The sequence below is a fragment of the Anomalospiza imberbis genome, chromosome 5 (assembly GCF_031753505.1).
Source record: "Anomalospiza imberbis isolate Cuckoo-Finch-1a 21T00152 chromosome 5, ASM3175350v1, whole genome shotgun sequence".
Taxonomy (NCBI): domain Eukaryota; kingdom Metazoa; phylum Chordata; class Aves; order Passeriformes; family Viduidae; genus Anomalospiza; species Anomalospiza imberbis.
The window spans coordinates 5,554,148-5,576,338 of NC_089685.1; the positions used below are offsets into that span (position 1 = coordinate 5,554,148).

Consider the following 22,191-nt stretch of genomic DNA (forward strand, 5'->3'; position numbering starts at 1 on the left):
CTGAAATTGTTAAGAACAGCACAATTAACAGGTATCTCTGGGAAAAATAAATGTGACTTCATCAATGTTCCTTTCAGACAGAGAATTTGTGGGAAAAATGAATCAGTGACTTGAGCTTGTTAAACATCTTGGTTCAGATGCCATTCTTGACTCTAGGAAGTCCCTCAGCCACCAGCTGCTGGAACATGTGAAGGATGACTTGCCATATTCATGCTTTTTCTCTTTCCAACCCTTATTAGAGGCAGGGTCATGGGCTAGGTGGACATTTTGATCTGTCTTATGTGGCAATTCTTACACCATTAATTTAAGGAGGAAAACTCCCAAACTACTAAACCCAGGCATGATGCAGTTTTCTGCACATCCAAATGCCATATAGTTACTGCAGGAGCCTTTTCTTTATGTCCTTCATGTCTGAAATTTAATGGCTTCTGTCTGGGAAACAAAGATAGCTGCTTTGCATATTTTCAGGGTGATGTTTTTGAGGATTGACATGTATGCTAGGCACTTCATGAACAAATGAAAAAAAGGAGATCTGTGACATTTCCTACCTTAAAGATGCCACAATTTGAGTTTTAGGTGAAAGCCAATCATTTGCAGTGCAAAAGAAAGAAAAACATGTGGTAGAAGTGAATGAGAAGTGAGGATGAAGGTTAAGCTCATAAGGACCTTGCTGCCAGAAATGGAGTGCAGTAGGTTAATGCAGATATTGTAATAAACCCCTCAGATGTCTTTACATTTTGTTTTTAAAAATAAGTCTCCTTTTGGCTTGTCTCTTTGGATGTCCCTTTCCCACATTCTTTCTTTTCTGATGCTACATTAGAACTTCACACTTACCTTTGCCTGTGGTGTTTGGAGTTGGAGATGCCCTCCAGCATCACCTCCTGATCCAGGCCATCCTCACCATCTACTTCCCTCATCCTGCCTCTCTCCCAATAACCAGCCTCTCCACAATGGCAAAAATCTCCAGGAAACTCAAATTTATATAAAATGAGAGAAATTTTTGTGTCTCCAGCAGTTCTTCCTGTGGGTGTAGAAGGCAGGGAGAAAGGTTTTTTTTGTTACAGTGGGATTTTTCCTCTGCTCTTTGAAGGAATAGGTGGAGCTTTTGCATATTGTGAAGATGGAGCAATACAGACAAGAGCACCAGATGTGTGATTTCTCCTGTCCTAAGTCATAGGTTTTCACACGAAGATAATATAATAGTCAAATCCAAGAATATTCAGTTCCCTCTTCCAGGGTTCTTTAGAAAGGTGTCCTTTTTTTTACCATAAATAATATGTCTGCTCTCTAGCAAGAAATCAGGTCTGCCCAGTGCTTGCAGTACCCCAGGTTCTCTCCTTTTTGGGGAGTAGTTGTTGATAGTTAGCAGGTGAGAAGATAAGGTAGTTCAGTAAAAAAAAAAAAAAAAAGAAAAATGTAAAAAGCCATGTCTGTTACCGAGTCAAGAAAAGACTGGGTTGACAAAAGCCTTGGCCTTGTGTCTATATGCACAAGGCACTAACATAAAGGTGACACCTGTGGATCAACAGTAATGCTCTTCAATAGGACTGCAAATAAATAACAGGACTGTAAAACTTGGTTTTGCAAAAATTTGCTTGTTTCTGCTTTTCTGCTTTAGTTGAGTATTCTCTAAATGTTGTGCTGAGCTCAGGAACAGCCCAGCTGGAGCAGAGGTTACTGGGCAGCTTCTGCTGAGCACTAGTCCTGTGCAGGATTGGACCTGAGGGTGATGATTGACTGTCCCATGTATTTGGTGCTGCTCACAAAGGGGGGTGTTCCCCTAAATTAAAGGCCTTTCCAAAAAACCCTCCATTCCATGTAGCATCTGCCCTGTGCCATGATTTGTTGCCTAATTGTTTTCGGAAAGATTGAGTTATTACCCACAAAAGGGAACAAAGGCCCTTTACCCACAGTGGGATGAAATCACCTCATCACTGGTATAAAAGAGGAAGGGAAAAAAAAAAAAAAAGAGAAGTGAGTGGGAAGTTTTACTATAGCAACCAAGTTTACATAATATCAATGCGCTTCAAGTGAAAGCTCTAGAAATGCTTAATTTGAGGGACCTTTTCACAGGACTAATTTTAAATGACGTTTATTTCTGAAGATTACTGATGAGCTACAGTAGCCTACGGAAGAGGAGGGAGCCTCACAAGCACTATTTTAAATACTTAAAATTCATTGATCAGCTTTAACCAATATTTTAATTTTCTTTTTAAAAGGATTTCAGTTATATGCAAGTTGTTTTATATCTCAAAATCAGTGGAAGACTGTTGTGTGTTTGGTTTTGTAAATACAAAATCTCTACGGAAAGGTTTAGGTTTCATAATTCAAAATTTTATTCCAATATTAGACATAACTGACAAAGACAGTTTTGTTCCAGGCGATCACGAATGGTAAAACGGTGTAGAATTGCATCCATTACTTTTTACCGTTCAAGGAAACGCACTACTTTTTGCTTTAATTGTTAATGACTTTTACACCATTCTGTAGTCCTGCTCAAGTGCTCATGTGCTTTGCTTTGCTTTTCTTCATGCCCCCTTCTCTTCTTGCCCCTCCAGAAGTCTGCTACTAAGAGTTAGGTTGATGGGCTCGCTCCCTTATGGGTGGGTAGGCTCACATCCCATTACACAAACCAAAATGCTGTACTGCTTGCTCTTAGTCATGCCACTACTTCCAGGCTCATGGCTTGCCTGGAAGGTTATTTCTTCATGGAAGATAGCAACCACCTCGTTTGCATTCACCAACTCTAGCTGGACCAGATTCCTGCTCCCCCTCGCATTAGTGGAAGATCCTGGGTGATTCCACTGGAGTCATTTGAGCCCACTCCAAATTTACACTCGCCGTCACTGAGCTCTGCTTCTGCTGCCTCTGTTAGAAACTTGCTTTGATGCCAGAGATAAGCTGAATCCCGAGCATGTTCATTGGCTTAGTAGGGAATAAAGCAGAGGATTTGAACTCTCTTCATACTGCCTTGCAGGCCTGGGAGAGAGTGAAGTCATTCAGAAACTTTCCCTTGAAGTGCTTCCAGCAGTAGTATTTCCTTGGCCCAAAACTTGGGGGCAAGTTGATTAGAAGAATGGCAATTAATTATAGGGTGAGGAGGGAGTCTGGAGAGGGGACGTGGTGGGAGCTCCACACTGGATTTGGCTCTGGGATCTGGAAAGGAAGGGGGTGTCTGCTCTTTTTGTTACTCACTGAACGAAGCCACAGGCAGTGATGTCAGAGTGAGCTCATACACACAACAAGTCACTTGCTCAGTCCTGCAGCTGAACTTTTTTTTGGGGGGGGATTGGTTTGTTTTGGTTTTTTTCTCTGAAGAGGTGTACGATTTTCAAAGGTTGAGTTGTTTGCAGAAATTGTATGTAGCTCTGTGTTTGAAAAGCTGCTTGAATGGTGACTAATCTGCAAAGGTGAGGTGCAACTGCTTCATCTGCCCCACTCAGACGGATGGAGAAACTGAGGGACAAAGAGTAAACGAGCCAAACAGGGTCTCTGCCTCTGAAATGGGGAGAGGAGGGATAGGAGGCAGCATTTGTAGCTGGAATAGGATTAAAGCCCGAGAATTGATGATTCCAAATTCTAGGTTCCTCCCTCAAAACTGCCATATGCTCCACCAGTTGAAAAAGCTTAATATTGGCGGGCAGCAATAGTGCAGCTCCTCTAAGCCAGTGTTTCGAGCCATTGTCTGATTTATGCTGTGAAAATAAATGCAGTTTCACTTGCTACACTCACTCCCCATTTCCCTGTGTTCTGTAGCAACACATCAGAGCTTCCACTTTCCCCTTAATTTTTAATAAAAGTTGCTATTTTGCTCATATGTGCTAGTCAAGAATCTGGCATTAATGTTACAAATAACAGAGCCTGTAACAGTGTGTGAAACAATCAGGATTTTTTGTTTCTTACCACTTACCCTCTGCCATCGAGAGTTAATTCCTACATAGACACTACATAATTTATGTCTGAGAACCAAATTATTCGAATGCAGTTTTTCCCTCTAAGCTCTCCTTGAGTCGTATCTCGATATCTTTTATGGAAAGGGTTCCTTTTTGCATTTGACCCTGTTCCTGCTTCTAACTTTTAAATGGCAAAAGCAAATGTGCTTTGAAAAGTGTGTTACACTGTAGTTGTTAAATAAAGCAATAACCTATGCACTTGTAATGCTTTCTCTATGACCTACTTACATACTACTTCACCCTCCTTATAGTATGATTAAAAGCTGCTTTGAATCCACTATTCCCTCAAGGGATTTGAGGCTAGAATTTAACAAACTGCTGAGAAGGCTTAAGTCAGTAAGAGGGCTTCCCTACAGCTTCTTCCAGCTAATTCACATGTAATTAAAAGGAAAATAAATATTTCAAAAGAACATACGTTTTAATGAAGCATTTTTAAGCACTTACACCTTGCATAATGGGGCAAATTTATAAAGATCTCTCTATTCCATATGCAGATTTTAAGCAAAATTATTTGTGATCCTCTCCTCCTCCCTCTTTGCATCCTGTGTGAAGCGTGGATTTACTTTTCAGTCAGCAGCAGTGGGACTGTGGTCCTTAGAAATGGCAGGCTGGTGAGACTGAAGTCTCTTAGATTTAGCATGTACCAAAAAAAGTGATGAAGAGGTGCAGATCCAGCCGCACAGGGCGAAGTGGGGGTGGAGACTTCTTAGTTAAAAGAATATCTTCATCCTGACCGAGCTGCCTGTATTTCTTCTGAGCTAAAAGCTGTCCCTTCTGCAGTGGCAAGATTTTGAAATTGAAAGTTAATCCAACTCTGCTCTGGGCCGGATTAACCACCATGGAAGCCTCAGATCAAAGACCAGGTGGCTGCATCCAGCTGGAGAAAGTTGTGCTGGTTTCTCCTTTCATTTGGACTTTGCACTTAATTTTTTTACCCACTGTAGAGTCAGTCCTACGCTGTGATGGATGGGTGGCGTAAAGGAATCACCATGAATTTAGTAACGAGGAGCCATAGCTTTGCTTTGTGCCTTTCTATGAGGATGTTTAGGTGCCATGGTGATGAGGACAGTATGTGAATATATAGAGCAGAGCAGATTAATACCACTATAGATATCTGTTCAGGATTGCAGCTGTCCTACGGGGATTATGCTGAGGGCCAAGTGAACCTTTCCTTTCTTTAGTCTTGCAAAGTAGGCAAAAATTTTAGCAGCCTGAGGGATTTTTCTTCTATTTTAACTGTTTAAAATTGGAAAGTCTCTTAGTGCAATAAACTGGACTCTAAAAACTTGCTCATTCTGTATTTTTTTTCCTATCAAATCAACTATGGTCAAAATTTAAGTAAAACTTGGTCTGACTGATAACACATTTTTTATGGGTCAATTTAATTTTTATATTAGAATGCTCTTTGAAAAGTTTAAGCACAGTAGGTGTTAATTTGCATTTGTTACTTTTTGCAAGTGTTGATTATCCATAACAAATCAAATTATAAAACCTAAAGAGAGATTCAGATGGAGAAGCACACACAATGGAGAGGAACGTTCTGTCTGTCTAGACTGTTCAGATCACCTAGTAATCTTCGTAAATATGTTAATATTCTTTTGCCTGGAGCGGCTTTGTATTGAAGCAAGTAGGTCTTGGAGATGGAAAGGAAAATTTATACAGATTTTCAGGGGGTGGTGGAATGGAGGGGGGGCCTTTAGCTATATGTATGTGTGGAATTTTGTGTGCGTCTGGGTGGTGACACTTCTGTGTGCGGCCAACTCTGAGAGCAGCGAGGTTGGGAGCGGGTTTTTGGGAGGTTACAGCCATGAGAAAGGATTTGCCGTCATTAGTTATTTAAATCCCTCTTTCTGATCAGCGAGGACAGAGTTACTACCAGTCTCTCGCCAGCCAGTAACATCACTCTGAGCATTTAAAAGACTGCCAAGGTCTGAATGGCAGGAGTTTGAATGGAGAGAGCCTGCACCCAGAACCTGACCAAACATTCCCAGTGCCCCCGCGTCGGCTCCGGCCGCGCAGGGGAGCGCCGTGCCCGGGCGAGCCCCTCGCGTGTGCCGGGGGCAGTGCCCGCCCAGGGCTGTCCGCGGCGCGGGGCCGCTGCCCCGCCGGGCTCGCCTCGCCCCGCACGGCCGCGGGGCCGGGCAGCGCTGCGGAGGCGCCGGGCGGGTCCCGCCGCCCCCGGAGCCGGGCCGGGCGGAGCCGCGGCGCCCCGGGCGGGCGGCCCCCGGCCCGGCGGCGGCAATAGGCCTCTCCCGGGGCGGCGGGGGCGCAGGGGTTAACGGGGAGCCGCAGCGGGGAGATGGCTCCGCCTCCCCGCTCAGCACCTGGCGCTCCACCGACAGTTGCCTCAGCAGTCGATTTCGGAGGGGATTGGCGGAAAAAACCGAGAGGGGGAGAGAAATGTGACAACTGCCGGGGCTGGCGGCTGCCGCGGGGAGGCCTCCGCACCTGTGCCTGCCGCTCCGCCGCCCGGCGCAGTTGTGGGATCCGCCGCGCCCCGCCGCATCCTCCCGCCGACCGCCGCGGCGCCCCCGGAGCCCAGCATGACTTCTTCGTTCAAGCTGGATTTCCTTCCGGAGATGATGGTCGACGGCCGCTTGCTGGTCTCTGACAGAATGTAAGTGGCGGCGGGGCTGCCGCCGGTCCCCCCCGCCCCGGCTCCGGGTGCCGCCCGGCACCGAGCCCCCGCCGCGGGGCGCGGGGCTCCGGCCGGGTCCCTCCCGCACCGCCCGCCCTTCCGCGGGAGGGGAAGGGGGCTCGTACCCCCAGCCAGCCCCCCCTTCCCAAGTCACTTGGTGGTCTCCGTGTCGTGTCCCCTGCCGGGGTGCTCAGCGTCCCGCAGGTCGGTGCCGGCGGGCGCGGGGCGAGCGCGGGGGGTTATCGGCTGCCGCTGATGATGATGCAACGTGGAGAAACGCGCGTCGGTCGCGCGTAGCTGAGCGCTCTCCCCTCCGTGCCCCAGCGGAGCCCTCCACAGACACCTGTCCCCTGCAGCCAGCCCGGACCCACCCGTGTCTTATCACCCCTTCCTGGCTGAATAAAAACGCGCCCCCCCCCCCCCCCCCCCCCCCCGCCCCGCAAATTTTCATCAGTTTTCAAATTCAGATAAAATACTAAGCATTCACTGGGAGTACCAGGCAGAACGCAAGGATTTGGCGTTTTTTTTTTTTTTTTTGTTCCCCCCCACCCCCCCCCATACCATCCCCGACAACTGCCTGGTACGGCGAGTGTTAATTAGGGTGAGGATGGTTGTTTTACGTGCAGTTGAAGTGAGGATGAGATGTATTGGAAGGCGCTGAATGCTGGAATTTCAGAAGGAGAAGTATTCCCCTAGCCCGGCTCTGCTCTGTTAATCTCGGTCTGAAAGTTTCTATTATCATCCTCTTGGGCATTGCCAGTTGGCAGGTATTTTCAGGTAACCTAAGCCTTGTATGAAAAAGTAAAAGCTAGAAATGATGAAATAGACATCTGCTGAAAGATACAAAGTGTGAGGACTGTGCTGCATTATTTTACAGTATCCAAAATATCTTTTATTTTGTTGCTTTTTCTTCTTTCATCGGGATGACAAACGTGGTTTTAGTTTCGTTAGAATGAAGCGAGAGGCTTTGGCATTGACTCTGCACTGAAGCTGTTCTGGTTGAGGCAGCGCTTAAGTTACAAGTGTAAATAAACCCGTATGTGCAGCAGAGAGTGTCACCTGCAATTTGCACAAATCACGTTGTATACTGTGCCCTCATCTGAGGCTGTTCAGACTTTTATTGCCTTTTTTACTGGTAACCAAACTTTCTCAGAGGTGGAATGCTTTTCCCTTGCACCAGCAGTGTTCTGCATGGAGACATTCAGTAGTGGCCAGTTGTTCAGACAGCTGAGGTTTAGTGAGTGTGTGGGAGAGGGGCAAGAGTCGGGGGGGGGGGAAGCTACTTGGTGCAGTTGACTTACACTATTTTTACAGTCTTTGAAGGTCAGCGAAGTGTGTAAATGCTGCCTCTTGTCTTAAATGTGTGATCTTAAATTTGAAAGAGTAATATGCTGTGTTTTGCTCATTCCCAGATTTTGTTTGCATTAGTCAGTTTTGGTAAAAGCGCTGTCAATTTCTCCCGTTTTGCAGAAAAATCGCAGAGGTTTGCCCATTAGGGTACAAAGTAGCAGCTGAACATTGGTATCTCTTGCACTGCAGCCCTCTGTAGGGATATGCCACAACCAAACTTCCCCTTGTTTTCATCATCTCAGCTTTGATTAGACTTTCTACCTGCTGTCCTTCCAGGCAGTCAGAAAAGATCCTGCTAACAAACATCTCCAAGCTCAAAGGCACTATTAATTGTGCCTGATGATGCCCTGTTGTCACTCAAGCTTATATAACTTTATCTCCAGTTTGCCCCTCAAGGTGGGGGAGTACCACATCAAACTCTTTCTTCTGCATTGCTCTCTTCATACTCCTTTTCTCTGTGAAGCATCCATCATATATCTTAACACAGCTTGAAGCACAGTCAGTGTTCATTAGATGCAGAGCTTAATGTGTGTCCAAAGGTACCAAAATTAGTCTAGAGAAATGTCATCTCCTAAGTGGATCTTGAAACACAGAAGTTTGATAATGGAGTTGTTAAATGCATACATCCTTGTAGGGTTGGTGCTGGTTCCTCATGCATTTTGGTGGGGGGAGGGGTGATTAAGTAATCTCTTGAAGGAAAAAAAAACTTTACCTCCTGTATCATCAGTGGTCGTGATGTGATGTGCTTCCTTGTATTAACCAAACCTGCTTTGCTGCTGATGTAATTGTGGAGATGATATGATTTCAAGGGATCATGTGTCATGCATGCAAATTAATATTGAGGCTAAATTGCCATGAACTCAGGGAACTTCTATTCCTAACAAAAATAGTCTTGAAACGAAATGCTGTGTGTGAGAGCTTTGCTACACTGCCTTTCTAATACTCTGTCATTCGCTGTTTAAAACCATCTTTATCTTGTCCTTCTTAGCCAAGTGGTGACATATATTTATTTGCAAGTCCCCAGCTCTCTGGACTAATCAGTGCTGACGAGGATGCAGTTTGATTACGCATCAGGGGTCAGGGGCACACGAGCACCTTCCCCTTTAGCTGCCCCCCCAGGTGAGCAGCGAGCAGCCAGCAGCGTTAACGGGGTGGCGCAGAGCATCCGAGAGCACGCTCCGAGTTACCACGCTGCACAAAACTTTTAACCTCGCCATCTGCTCCAGCCATTCCGTGTAGCTCAGCTCAGTCTTTAGCAGAAAGGAATTTCCTATTTTAGAGCAAGGCAATTAGCAAAATATATGTGTAACATTTCTCCTTCACAGCACAAATTGGCAAAACTAGATTTTTTTTTTTTAATATGCCGGTGGCATATCAGATGTTTTGGGAAGTTGTTAGCATACAATATCACTTGCACTTCTTCTTTGCACATTTAAAAAAAAATTGTAAAGGGTTTTATTTTAGACTCATCCATTATTTCAATGAGAAAAAGGGGATTTTTCAAGGAATAACTTTCAGTGCATACCTAGTGTGCAAGTCAACTGCCAGCCTGATAATTGCAAAGTTAAAATGCTTTTACCTCTGTGAGAATGTTAATGACTCCTAAATGTTGCTTGCTTTCAAATTTTGCTGCTGTTACTATATAGCTAAACAGAAATAAAACAGAGCATCAGATACATTGAGCATGACTGTGTATAATTAAACTGTATGCATGGCATCAGTGTACCTGGTTAGTGACTGAATGGCAGTTTACGAGTAAAAATTAATTAATGACATGACATTGGAAAATAGATACTCTAGGATATGAAGCATAAAAATGCATGAACTTCTGTTTTCGAGGACAGATGGCAAGCTGGATGCTCTAACCATGGTAAATGCCTGCAAAGAGCCCTGCTTGGTGGGTGCTCTGGGAAGGATCAGGAATTGTTTGACTGCTGTTGTGCACTGCGGGGAAGAGGCAGTTCTGAGGAAAATACTCAGATACACGTAGGTGAAACGTATAGATGAAATGTGTGTGTGTATGTGGACAGGGTAGGAGAGGGTTAATGGTTACTGAGTGAGGTTATAAAATCTGAGTTCAATGTAATTTGCTGATTTCACTGGCTCACATGTACATGCCAACTGGATGATTGTGAAGTGGTTGCTTTGAGGATTAAATACTCATCATTGTAAAACCCCCCCATGTTGATTTCTGCTATATCACAGAAGATTTTTCCATTCCATGTTCCAAATTTCAGTGCCTGGGATTGCCTTTAATGTAAATGAGTGTCAGTGTTTGTTACTACTGAAACAAACTCAAATTTTACTTTAATTTTTGGTAGCTGGATATAATGCCAATGAAATGCATTATGTTTCAACTGTGCACATGCAACTGCATGGGTTACATGCAATAATGTGAAAAAATATTTAGCCTTTGAATCTCTTTCTCTTGTAATCAAAAATGAGTCAAACTCAGATATATGTGCAATATGCTGATTAAAAAGCCAATGAAGATTATTTTTTGGATACTTTTTGTTTGTACTTGCTTTAGTAAATAAGAAATGTCATCATTCAGAGGACATGCTTGCATTTTAAAATCCAGAACTTCATTTTCTGCAGTAAACCTGCAATATAGGACTTTTGTTTTAGCAAAAAAATGGAGATAACAAATTTATGGTTTTAAACTTAACTGCAGGAAAACTCAACATCCTGTCCAAAAAAAAAAAAAAATCCATTCTCTGGTCTTTTTTATATTTAGAATATCAAATCATGATTTCCTAACAGAAAAGCGATGGGTATTTTTAAGACCACAGTCTCATCCTTATACTGACACTTTGTTCTAATGTTGATTCAGTAATAGCTTTATTTTAAGTTATTATGACTTTTACTTACGCTACTTGTGTGACAGATTCCTTGGGCCACTGCTGAGGAAACGTAAAGCAAAAAAATAAGAAAATTTTTGACTGTTGCCAAGGAGCTTCAGAAAGGAAAATAAATCTTTGGATGTCTATTAAGTAATTACAATTTCATGGTGTCCTTCTCCCCATCATCTTTTCTAGAATCTCATTCAGAAGTTAACCTACGATAACTCTCAGCACATCAATATTTAAATATATCTTTCACTTCCTATGATATGCTCTCACAAGTTTTAAGCCTCCCCCACATGTATTCATCATCCAAATTAATCATCAGTTATGATTGCTTTAACAACTTTGATAACTCTAAATATTTCATTGGCATTTTAGGATGTTTGATATCTTATGAGCATTTGGACTATTCAAATTTCATGATTAATTCATAGATTAATATAAAAATATTTGACCAAACCGATACAGGGGAAAGGTGTACAAAATCTTTTCATTTTTAAAAGCACCTGGAATAGAAAGAGTACACTCAGGTAAGACAACATTCTATAGACAAATCATTGTTTTATTGTTTAAGCAAATAAAAACTTATTTCGTTCTAAAGTGGAGAGGCAACGTTTTGGTTTTCTTTTTTCTTCTTTTCCACACACTGTTTCCTATAGGGGATTGTTTTGTGTGTTTTCATATAGTTGCAAAGCATATTGCATCTCCTGACATGATTTCCTTTGATTAAAACAAACTGGTGGAAGGGCAAGGTTAACCAGAGGCGAAAGTCACAAAATAGGGAATATATGTAGAAAGCAAGGCTGAGCTTTCCTAAGCAAAGAAGTGGGAGAACAAAACCATCATAGGTACAAGAAAAATGCAGGAGCAAGAATGCCTGTTTGGAAAATAAAAACTAATTGGAGCAATAAATGTAATGTTCTCAAGTAATTGTGCAACAATTATTCCCCTTTAGAATCATCATACTTTAATTGCTTTCCAACGTGTTTCTGCGTTCTCCGTGGCTGTGGAAAGGAGGAGAAGGGCTTGTGTTCCCTTCAGGATTTCATTTTTCATTTGCAGTAAGCTGCTGGCTTTCTCATAAAGGTTTTCAGAAATATGTTGCCTTAAATGCTGTTGTGTTCTTCCATATGGTGTTAAATAGAAAAGGTGAATGGCAGATGCTGAAGGTATAAATTCGCTCCTAACATCCAGATAAACCACCCTGAAATTTAGTGGTGCAGTTCTCCATCCTCTGTAGCACAGATTTCTAATCAATCTCTCATTTTCATTGAGACTGGGCTACATAAATAGGACACACTTCAGTAGTGTATTCTCTTTGCTCACAGCTTGATTCTTGAAAATTCAGCTGACAATAGTTTAAAATTATAATATTAATAAAGAGGAGATCATCTGGCCTTCAAAATGACATCTGAAAGCAGCTTCTGTTTTGTGTTAAATCTTAATTACTGTATTTAAATGAATGCCTAAATGAGCCAATTCACAAAGGAGTTGCCTACTGTACCAATAGTGCCTGTTTGGTGATTTTTTTTTTCCTTTCCATTTTCAAAAATTAAAAAAATAGTTTCTATGGATGAGAACAGCTGTGTTCTCTTGCCTCTTATGACTCAGCTGAAGAAGGCTGAGTATCTTGAGTGTGTTCTCTGCTCTGGGATGGTTTCTCCCTTGCCTGCCAAATGGTGGCAATACTTAATGTGAAGTTCAAAAGCGATGCTCCAAAACAAACCTTGGTGCAAGAGCTGTGCAAAAGATCCTGCACCGGCCTCCTGGGCCATATTTTGTGCCTTTATCCATCACTTACTATCAGGGGCAGCATGTTGTCCCAGCTGAGGGCAGGACTTGGGGCTTAGTACTGTGGGGAGACTTAGTCCATGCCTGTGGTTAGGCTGGAAGGGATGTGCTCCTGGCCACTTCTGCTCTGCTTAGTCTGGAAGCAGAGAGCTGTGTCCAGGTTACCCTGGAAAGAGACACCATGCCCAGCTGTGCCCTGCTCCCCACTGCATCAGGGATGGACTCATCCCCTGCAGAGGAGCATGCAGGGAGTTTATGTCCTTGATTTCCCCTCAGCCTATGCACAGTGAGCCACTTCAGGTTTGCCAGGGAAACAACAACAGCAGCCTGAGAATTTTGCTTTATGGTTTTCACATCCCTGTTCATTCCTTAAATTGTTGTGTGGATCTTACCCTGGGGTTTTATAGTTTACAACCATGGTTATTCCAGAGATGTAGCTATTGCTCTTTCAGGAAAATGCCGTTAGTGATCTACTGATTTTTTTTTCATTATTATTATTACTGTTGTTTTCTTTTTTCCATGTGGGTTAGTGTGGCAAGGAAAATGTAGTCCTGGCAGAAATGCCTAACACTGTCCCAGCAGTCATAGGTAGCAATTCATTGCAATATTAATTTACAACTTTTTCAGTGTCTTTCCACTTAAATGTACTCACTCCTTGACAGCAGTGGAGATTTTGAGTGGAATATCCAGACACAAGCACCCTTTAGCTGGTGTGTGTAGCTGCGTATCTCCATGACAGAACTAAGACCCTTTCAATCCTAGGTTGTGTGCTTTTCCTTGTACTCCCTTACTACCTCCTATATACTTTGAAGCAGCTCCAGTCTGATTGCAAGTCACAGCTGACAAGAGATATCTTTTGTTTCATAACCCTGAAAAATAATGAAAATCCGTCATCCTCTTATTCCAAAGGCGTGACAATGTCTTCTTGCTTAATATGTAAGTGCTCTTCCCATTTCTTGCTCCTCAAAAGCTTTGCACCACTGAATTGCTCAGAAATGAAAAAAAAAAAAAAAAAAAACCAAACATCCGCAGCTTGCTTGACCCATCACTTGTGTTGTTGACTCCAGGGGCACTTGGTCCAGTGATGGGTTCTGGCCTAGTGTGAGATAAGTGCACTTCATTTGCCTGAAACAGGCCCAGTAGTTGAAAATTATTAGTTTCTGGAAGAGGATAACTGCATTTGAAAATCTACAAAATCAAGTGATCTATTCCCTTCTTCTTTTTTTTTTTTTTCCCCTGGCTCATTCAATTGCTTGGCTCTGTCAGACTTCGCCTGCAATTCAGTGCTAGTGAGAGAGACATCTGGTTCTGCCCTTTATCAATAAACGCTTTTATTTTTTTTTTTAATATATTTCAACACAGATGGAATGTAGAACAAGCATTAGGAGTTTGAACTGTTGTCAGACATACTCCATGCCCGGTGGCTATTGCTTAGAGAAAACCCTGTTCCACAGCTTGTTCTCATACAAGATGCTCTAGAAATTGCAAGATACATGGCTGTGGTTTGTCTTGATTTCACCATGAGCTTTAGTAAACGTGATCCCCTTGTTGTGTCTTCCAGGGAAATAAAAATACTCTTTCATTTTATCTGAAATGTCTTTCTATTAAAATGTAGAAAAGCTGATAATTTCATTAGTCAGTAAATGAACTTTCAATTTTTTTCTTAATTTAGTTAATTTCTTCTTCCAAGATCTTATTGCTTAGAAACCAGTTTCTCATATTCTAATGGCCCTATCCAAACTACATTAAACCCCTGCTGTCCAAAACAAAAACCAAACAAACAAACAAGGAAAAATAGAAAAATAGAGTTCAGGAAATCCCAGTGACTATTACTTTAGATATGCATTTAGTCTTTAAAATTGATTCCAGAAAATATCTTGATTGAGAAGATATTCAGAGATTTGACCACAAAACCAGAAATGCTGAATTAAGGAATAACCACAGATTATCTAGATGATCTCTCCAGGAAAAAAAAAATGCAGAAGTCATTCCCCTTGTCCTAATCTGACCCATGTCATTCAACTTTTTCCTCGAAGCACTGAATTTTTAGGATTGCCAGGTGAGCACTGGCTTTTTCTGGCAGGTTGAGTGTTGCCAGCTCCTCCTGGAGATCAGTATTGAGTGGGAGGGGATCAGGGGGAAGAGGAAGGAATAAAATTAGCATTTAATTTTGCAGGATGTGGAAAAATCAATGACAAGTGAAGCAATTCTTAGAAAAAGAGAACCTCTCTGGACACGTAAAGCACCATTATCTGATGTTTTATTACCAGCTATAGCCTGTAGTCCCTGTTCAAGCCAAACTTCCGCTGGGCTTCCAGGAGTTTGGCTTGAATGAGGAATGCATAATGCGGGGCTTTGCATGCTGTGCCAGGCTGCCCAGCTCTGAGCGATGAATTGCAGTCGTGTACGTGGTTTCTGCAGCCTTTTTCTCATTGCTCGCCTCAGAGTGAACTTCAGCATGGAAACATGAGGCAAATAACTTTTCAGATACTGTTCTACCTTGCTAGCAGAGTGCCTGTCTTGATGATGAAGTGGAAGATAAGTCAGTTTGAGTTGGGCAGGTATTCTTTTGAGGCATGTTCACACATCTCAGGTATGGACAGGTGGGTTCTACTCCTCTTGTCAAATCTTTTTCCCTTTGCCAGAGAGAAGGAATCATCTCAATGCCTGAGGGCTCTCAGCTTTCACAGATATCTTTATTGTTTGCCTGCAGAAGATAGAGTACAACTTCCCCTTTTAAGCTGGTTTGTTGTCTGTGGAGAAGAGAGTAAATACAGCAGCTTCATAACTGTGCTCGGATATAGTTGAAGGAAGTCCAGCACTATATTACAGATTTTTAAAACAATTGGGTTTGTCTGATTTCATTGTTCCCTAAGTGCAGCCTAGTATCTCACTTGGTAGACCACATTTATTTATCTTCAAGACAAGGCTGTGTAGAATAGGAAAAGCTCCGGGTTCCAGTATCTTCTTCTTACCATTCCCATCTCTTTGCTGTTCCTAGGGTATTTTACTGGAATAGGAGGAAGCTTTGTATATGCTTTAGTATGTGTTGTACAACATAATGATTTAGGGTCTGATTCTGGGTATTTTTGAGCCTTTTTTCTTCCTGCAGTGACTGTTTCAATGTGGCCACATAGATGTTGACAAAGAGCTCTTTCTCATTGTCATTGGAAAGTAAGACAGCAGCAACTCTTCAATGCAAACCGTTCCTTTGAAACCGACATTCACAGAGGAATGAGACCTGTTTTCCAGCAAGAAATATTGCTTATAAGGCTTAATGTGGCCCAAAGAGTCTTCAAGAACACTGGCTGATCTCTCTGTTTTCAAAGTATTGCTACAGGCTCCTTCAGGTCGCTTCTTCCCCCACATGCACAGATTATCGGATTTGGGAAGAGGTCCTGCAGCAGCCTCATTGCTGCCTGTTTGTCTGTGCTGATGAACAGCAGGCCAATTGCAGCAACAGATACACTCAGATTCAGAAAGGAGCAATTTTCAGCTTGCTCAGATGCCCATATTGCTACCTGGAATCTCTGCAGGAGCTGGAGACTATTTGGCTGATTCCGTGCCTCTTTGCTCTCCTTGTCCTCACCTCTGCATCAGGGGATGCTTAGACTTTACTTTGCTGGCCTTCAGAGGATTTGAAGGTCTCTGAGCACCCCTTGGCTCTCCATTTCTTTTCAAGTGGGGAAAGGCAGCAGAGAGGACTGCTGCTGACTTCAGCCACTCGGGCCTCTGATTTTCCTGTTCGGTTTGGAGCCACACATACAGAGTGAATTTGGAGTTAAGAGATGCCAGGCCTCTGGGTAATATGAATATTGTGGAGCAGAAAAAGGTATGTATTTAGGCAAGGCTTTCATATATGATACAAATTCAGGATTACTTAGCAGAGAAAATAATAATTTAAAATTAATGTTATATTTAAAAAGTGGAGCATCATTTGTGTTAACAGGAATGAAGGTTTTATTTTTAAGCTCAGCAAAGCCCCAGATCCCAGACAATGCAAAAATGCTGCTGATAATTTGTAGACGTGAACCTGGAAGGCTTCATGGAAACTTAAAAATAAATCAACTTCCCTCTTCTTTCCCAAAACTCTTTGGGTTAAAAAAAAAAAGGTTTAAATATTTAACAGCAAATAATCACATTGCCACGAACAGTAAACAAAACCTTTTTATTCAATTCTATAATATGCTGTAAATAATCAAAACCCTCATAGAGGTAGCTGGGCTGTTTTTTTTTTATCAGTGAAGAAGCTTAGCATATAGTACTTTAAAGATCCGTCAACATAGCTAAAACTCTTTTTCCAGTCTCTTACCACTTCATGCCATATTTTTCTCTGTCCCTGACATATGCAATTTGCCCTGCTTATGTTTGTTTAAAATGCTGGAAGCCTTCAGCCTGCTCTGATCCATCCATATTTCAAGCAGGAAGCCTTTCCTGCTCTTTTCTGCCCTGTGAATTAAGAACCATCCTGCTTTTCTCTCCCTTATCACCATTCTTTCAATATCCACAAAACCACCACTGTGATTCCTTCCTTGTTTCTCTGGTAGATGATGTTCCTACAAATACCTGCAAAATATTTACTTTGTTTTCTTCCTTCTTTGATAAGTAAGAGAAGTCTATTGAACCTGGGAGAGAACCACCGAGAATTTAGATCTGAAGTGCTTAATGATTTTATATTCTTACCATCCAGATAGTGATTCAAATTTCCAAAGTCCCTGAAAGCATGACCAGTCTTTCTGGTCTGTGTTCCTTGACCCAGAAGACTGGAATTATCAGCCCTGAGTGTGATTTTTCTAGGTCTTCTGGGGATCTGTTGCTTGACAAAGTATAGTAATTTTTCTTGCATTTTTGTAGTGGATGTTTTAGTAGGTTCTCTCAGCTCTGTTTTTTAAACAGTCATGTCTACAAGTTGTGAACCAAAAATGATGCTATCATATTGTTTTCTTTTTTCCCACAACCACAAGTTGCCCTACTTACCCAATGCAAATCACTGTGGATCTACACAACATGCCTTTCTCAAGGGCATCTGTTAATTCCATGTGACAAGCTGGGGAGTTTCAGCCAGGAATATTGAGCACTGAAAGAAGACCTGGTTAGACACAGACCTAAATGTTAAGCAATCCTCCCAAATTATAGCTTTGACAGACCTTGTGTGTGAGCAGTTTCTTCTTTAGGTAAGACTTTCATCATTAACAGCATTCCCCTTTACAGTAAATATATACAGCACCAAGGTAGGTGTTGCTGCAGGAAGACACAGTGGCCTCAGTAGATTGCAACCTTTTCTCTAAGCACTTGACTTTTTATACAATGAAACTGGTGGTAAAACTCAATGAAAATGAGTGGTTTAGAATCAGCTCCAATATTCAGGTTCCAGAAAGACTGGTTGTTATAAATAAATGAAGGACTGAATCCAAAGCTTGTTGAGTCGATGGGCAGGCTCCCTTTGATTTCAAAGCACTCTGTATCTGTGATCCAAACGCACCGCGAACAAATAAAGACAAAGAATTTATGTTGATTGGACATATTCAGTGTGACAAGAGCTTAAGTCTGATTCTCCTCTTTGCTTATGAAACACAACTGTGTGCTTCTCCCCGGGGTTGCTGGATGACAAGTATTTTGGTAGCTGCATGCTAGGACTCCCAATTAGTGCAAGCGCTGGCTCCTAGTGCTAAGAATCACAGTGCTCTATGAAATGGAGAGGAAAGGGAGAGAACGTTATGGCTGATAACCCCTTGTGGGGTTATCCTGACTTGCCTTTGGGGCTTTAAAGGTGTTAATTTATCCTCCTGTCTTGATTTTTCTTAATTATTTTTAAAAAGTCATCTTTATCTGTTACAATGGTAAGTTTAATGGCATCAAAACACTTGCAGTTAAATTGTGGGCTTTAGAGAAAAGAGGTTCTCTGCTGACTGAATGCCCTCTGCTCTCATCCCTTGTGCTGGTTGGAATATTCTGTGGCATCAAGCTCTGGGTCTGCCTGTCCTCACACCTCTGGGACTTGGGGACACTGTGTAGGTTCTTCTTCCTGTGTGTAAAACCTTGTTTAGAAAGCAGGTTTGTTTTCTTAGTCAAGGAGATCAAGGCACTCCAAGGGATGGATATGTTGAAAGTAGCAGAACAGTAGCATCAAGATCACTTGTGTCTCAGACTGATTCTGGTTTACTACTGCGGTAGATGCTGAATAGAGAAGCACAAATCACTTTTCCTTACAATATATTTAACTTACATGAAGCAGAACTCTGATACAATTTTTTTTTTTTTTAATATCAGCTGTATATATTTCATTTGATCCTAAAATAGTTTACTCTTCTGGGTCTTTTGAACAAATCAAATGCTTGATTTCTCTTTCTGAAATTCTTGATCATGTTAGCTTTGAAGAAGCCTTTAGTCCCTTTTCTAAACTGAAGCTGGTTGGTTTGTCTCCAAGTGACCTCCCCTCATGCAACCTTGATACCTTTTCATTTCCTATCTTTTTGTTCTGATCTAGATTTACTTTTGCAACTGCAAAAGGCATGATCACTTGAACGAGGTGTACTGAGGTGTACACCTCTACATTTTTAGCTACTGTATTTCAGATTTTTTATAGATCTCAAATTTTCAAAGTACCTCCAATTAATCTTTGTTCTGGTTTATTTAGGTTCCCAGCACAAAGAGTAGAATAATGGGAAAAGTAAAAGCAGAATGTATGTAGGGGTTAGTATAAACCACCCTCCTTTTCATACTGAACATTAGCTTGTTGAAATGCCTCCACTCTTGGCAGAAGACAAGCTTCGTAACCCTAAGAGGATGTGATTTGAGTGGAGTTTTCATGCCCCATGTGCTCATTGTGTTCTTGCCACTGATGCAAACATTATCTATAATTACATTTTCAAGAGACTGAAAATTGCAGTCTTTGTGGAACAAAAATGCAGCTGAAGAATGGAATGTATATCCTCTCCACCCTCATTATAAGGCTTCTAAAAATCAAACTATAAGGCCCAGTACTGTAGCTTTCAGATACAGGAAACCAGCACTGTTAGACTGCAGTAGAGCATTTTCACTGAAAATTAAGGCCTTTTGATAATCAAGCTAGTGCTGTTATTTCTACTAGCTTGCCATTGAAACTAGTCAAACTAAAATTTGTAATTCAGATCAGTATAAATAAAGTTGGTGTAATTACTCTGTTTGCTTATTTACAATATTTTAATGGGTTTGAGATTTAATTCACAACTGGCAGCATTAGAAGATTTATTAGACAGATCATAACATGGGTGTTGAAACATCCTACCACACCATGCTGTGGAGCAGCCATGTTTTTCAGGAGGAAAAACAGCAATACTGAAAATGCTGTTTTCATTATGTTCTCCTGGACACTGAGGAGTTTTAGTGTTGCTGCTCAAACTGCACATCTCAGTAAAACATCTCTTCCTGACATCAGTGTTACCATCTTTATTCCAATAGCTGAAGAACCAAAAGTAGAAAGGAGAATATATATCCTTGATTTTTTTGTGTAAAACAAGCATTGGAAACTTAAATAAAAGTTTCCAGGTGGAGACAGCTAATCCTGATCTTCTGAAGTATGTTTTTTAGAGTAGAAATTAATGAAATCACAGTGTATCAATCACCTGTGTTCATAACACCCATTTTTGGGTGTTCATAAGTGTTCATAACACTTAATTTTTCTCTTATGAACTTTAGTTCTGAGTAGGATTGTCCCTCCAATAAAGGGGACATTTGAATGTTCTCTGAAAGTGGAATTTCTCTCCAATACCAGGGAGATAAATGCCTTTGAATAGAAAGGCACATGCTGTTATTGGTTCTATTATTTACTGCACAGAGGAGTGTGCATAGAGGTGTTGAATGACCACATCAATGCTAATAAATACATAAATAAGGGATGGTCCTGAATGCCTGTAAATCCATGAAAATAGATGCAGGAATGGAGGAATTTATTGTTAGAAGCACAAATAGTCTGGACTAAAATTAGTGTATATTCACTTCTTTCAAGCTGGTTGTTTTTTATTATTCTTAAGGAAGTAATAATTTGGTTGCCCTTCCTAGGTTCACAGTTATTGCTAAAAATCAATTCTAAAAATAATTGAGATGAAAAAGGGTAAGTTTTATTAGGTATTTGTTTATGGCCATCTAACATTTTGTGGAAAGGGCTCTGGGAAACATCATATTGGAGTCAGGTGACAATAAGGACAGCTAGAGCCACATACTTTACACAGTTGCTGCCCAAGTTGGTAATTCTGCCTCCATGTTCTGCTCCCTGATTGCTGCAAATTATGTCCAGGAACACTGTAGTGATTGAGTGCTGGAGTTCCCAGGACAGCATCTATTCTTAGTGGTCCAGCAAAACTTATTAAGAAAAGTAATTAGAACAAAGCTCAAGTACATTAGCCTCTTTAATGCTCCTGAATTCTCAGAGCTGTCTTCAACATTGGCAGAGGCTGTTTCCAGTAGAGAAGCTGAAGCAACTTTCTTTGCTGAAGTTAAATCCACTTTGGCATCGTGGTGGGAATTTCTTCTTACGTAATATCAAGACTTGGACAGATCAAAGGGTGCTGGTATTCCAATTAGTGAAAATAACTCACTTGGATTTTATTTTTATGATTTCTTATTGGTTTTATTTTTATTTCTTTTTCTTATGATTTTTAAATTATTTTTATTAATTTCTAATGCAAAGTTCTTTGTTTCTGCCTGCTTCGTATGTGTGGTGTTCTTCTACACCATGTTACCTCACACCTTTTCTGTCATCTCCTGAGACCCAAGAGCTATGATGTGTTTCTATATGTTTCAATTTCCCATTCAAGAATAATTTTTTCTCTTTCTTCTTTATCATAAGTCTGCCATCTTAACTCTGGCAGGATGGAAATGTATTTTCTTTTTCTGCTTGCAACACCACCCAGCATCACATTTGCTCAACAAGTCATCATCTCCACCAGCCTCCTGAATATTTGTTTCTCCATTGGAATAAAAAATGTAGTTGCAAGCCTGTTCAGTCTTGTCTAAGGAATGAAAACTATGTATCCTTGGGCTTTCATGAAGTCTTTGAGGGGGATCTCTTTGATATTTAAACTACTTCAGAAATGTGAGTGACCATATTCCTGAGATGGGATCATTCACTAAAGACCTTCAGTACAGGGAGGCGTGTTCTATGAGAGGAGCTACGAGGAGAGGTGCTCTTCACTTTTTCTTATTATACACCTGTATTCACTCATCTTGGTAACTTATCCCCTTCCCCAGGCATTGCCCTCCCTGCTAATTCTGGTAGAGTTGGACAAGAGTTAACAAAGTGCCCTTTGAGCTGCAGGATGTCCCATTAGGCAGGAAAACAGGTTTCTAGGTTTTACAAGTCCAGACCACTCACATTCACTTACTGAACAAGCAGTCCATTTATAAAAGGGTCTACGAGCTATTTTTTCTTCCCTTATGCCAATTAATGACAATTTTTAGGTCTTCTCTTCTGCCACACTTGGGATTTTTTTGTCTTTGTTCTTCAGTTGCCTTCGAGAGGTCTTTTGATGCTTTCTGTACTGTTGCTTTGTAGGCCAGACAGTCGCATCAAGTGTCACTCCTGACAACGTGCAGTCTGTATAGTAAATTTAATAGAATAACACTCATTTGTTCT

The 22,191-nt window shown here is 41.5% G+C and overlaps 1 protein-coding gene across 15 annotated transcripts in view; it reads left to right on the forward strand.

Annotated features, from left to right (window-relative positions):
• Nucleotides 1-22,191, forward strand: part of CELF2 (CUGBP Elav-like family member 2) — a 543,574-nt gene that overhangs the window by 295,754 nt on the left and 225,629 nt on the right. The window contains exon 1 of one of the 15 annotated variants that reach the window (XM_068189472.1): nucleotides 6,246-6,570. The exons of 11 other annotated variants lie outside the window; for them this stretch is intronic. In XM_068189472.1, coding sequence (XP_068045573.1) covers nucleotides 6,497-6,570 — 74 coding nt within the window. In that variant the 5' untranslated portion in view covers nucleotides 6,246-6,496. Of the gene's footprint in view, nucleotides 1-6,245; nucleotides 6,571-22,191 lie in introns of those variants that run through there. 3 more of the 15 variants (XM_068189474.1, XM_068189473.1, XM_068189475.1) reach the window with 3 other exon arrangements.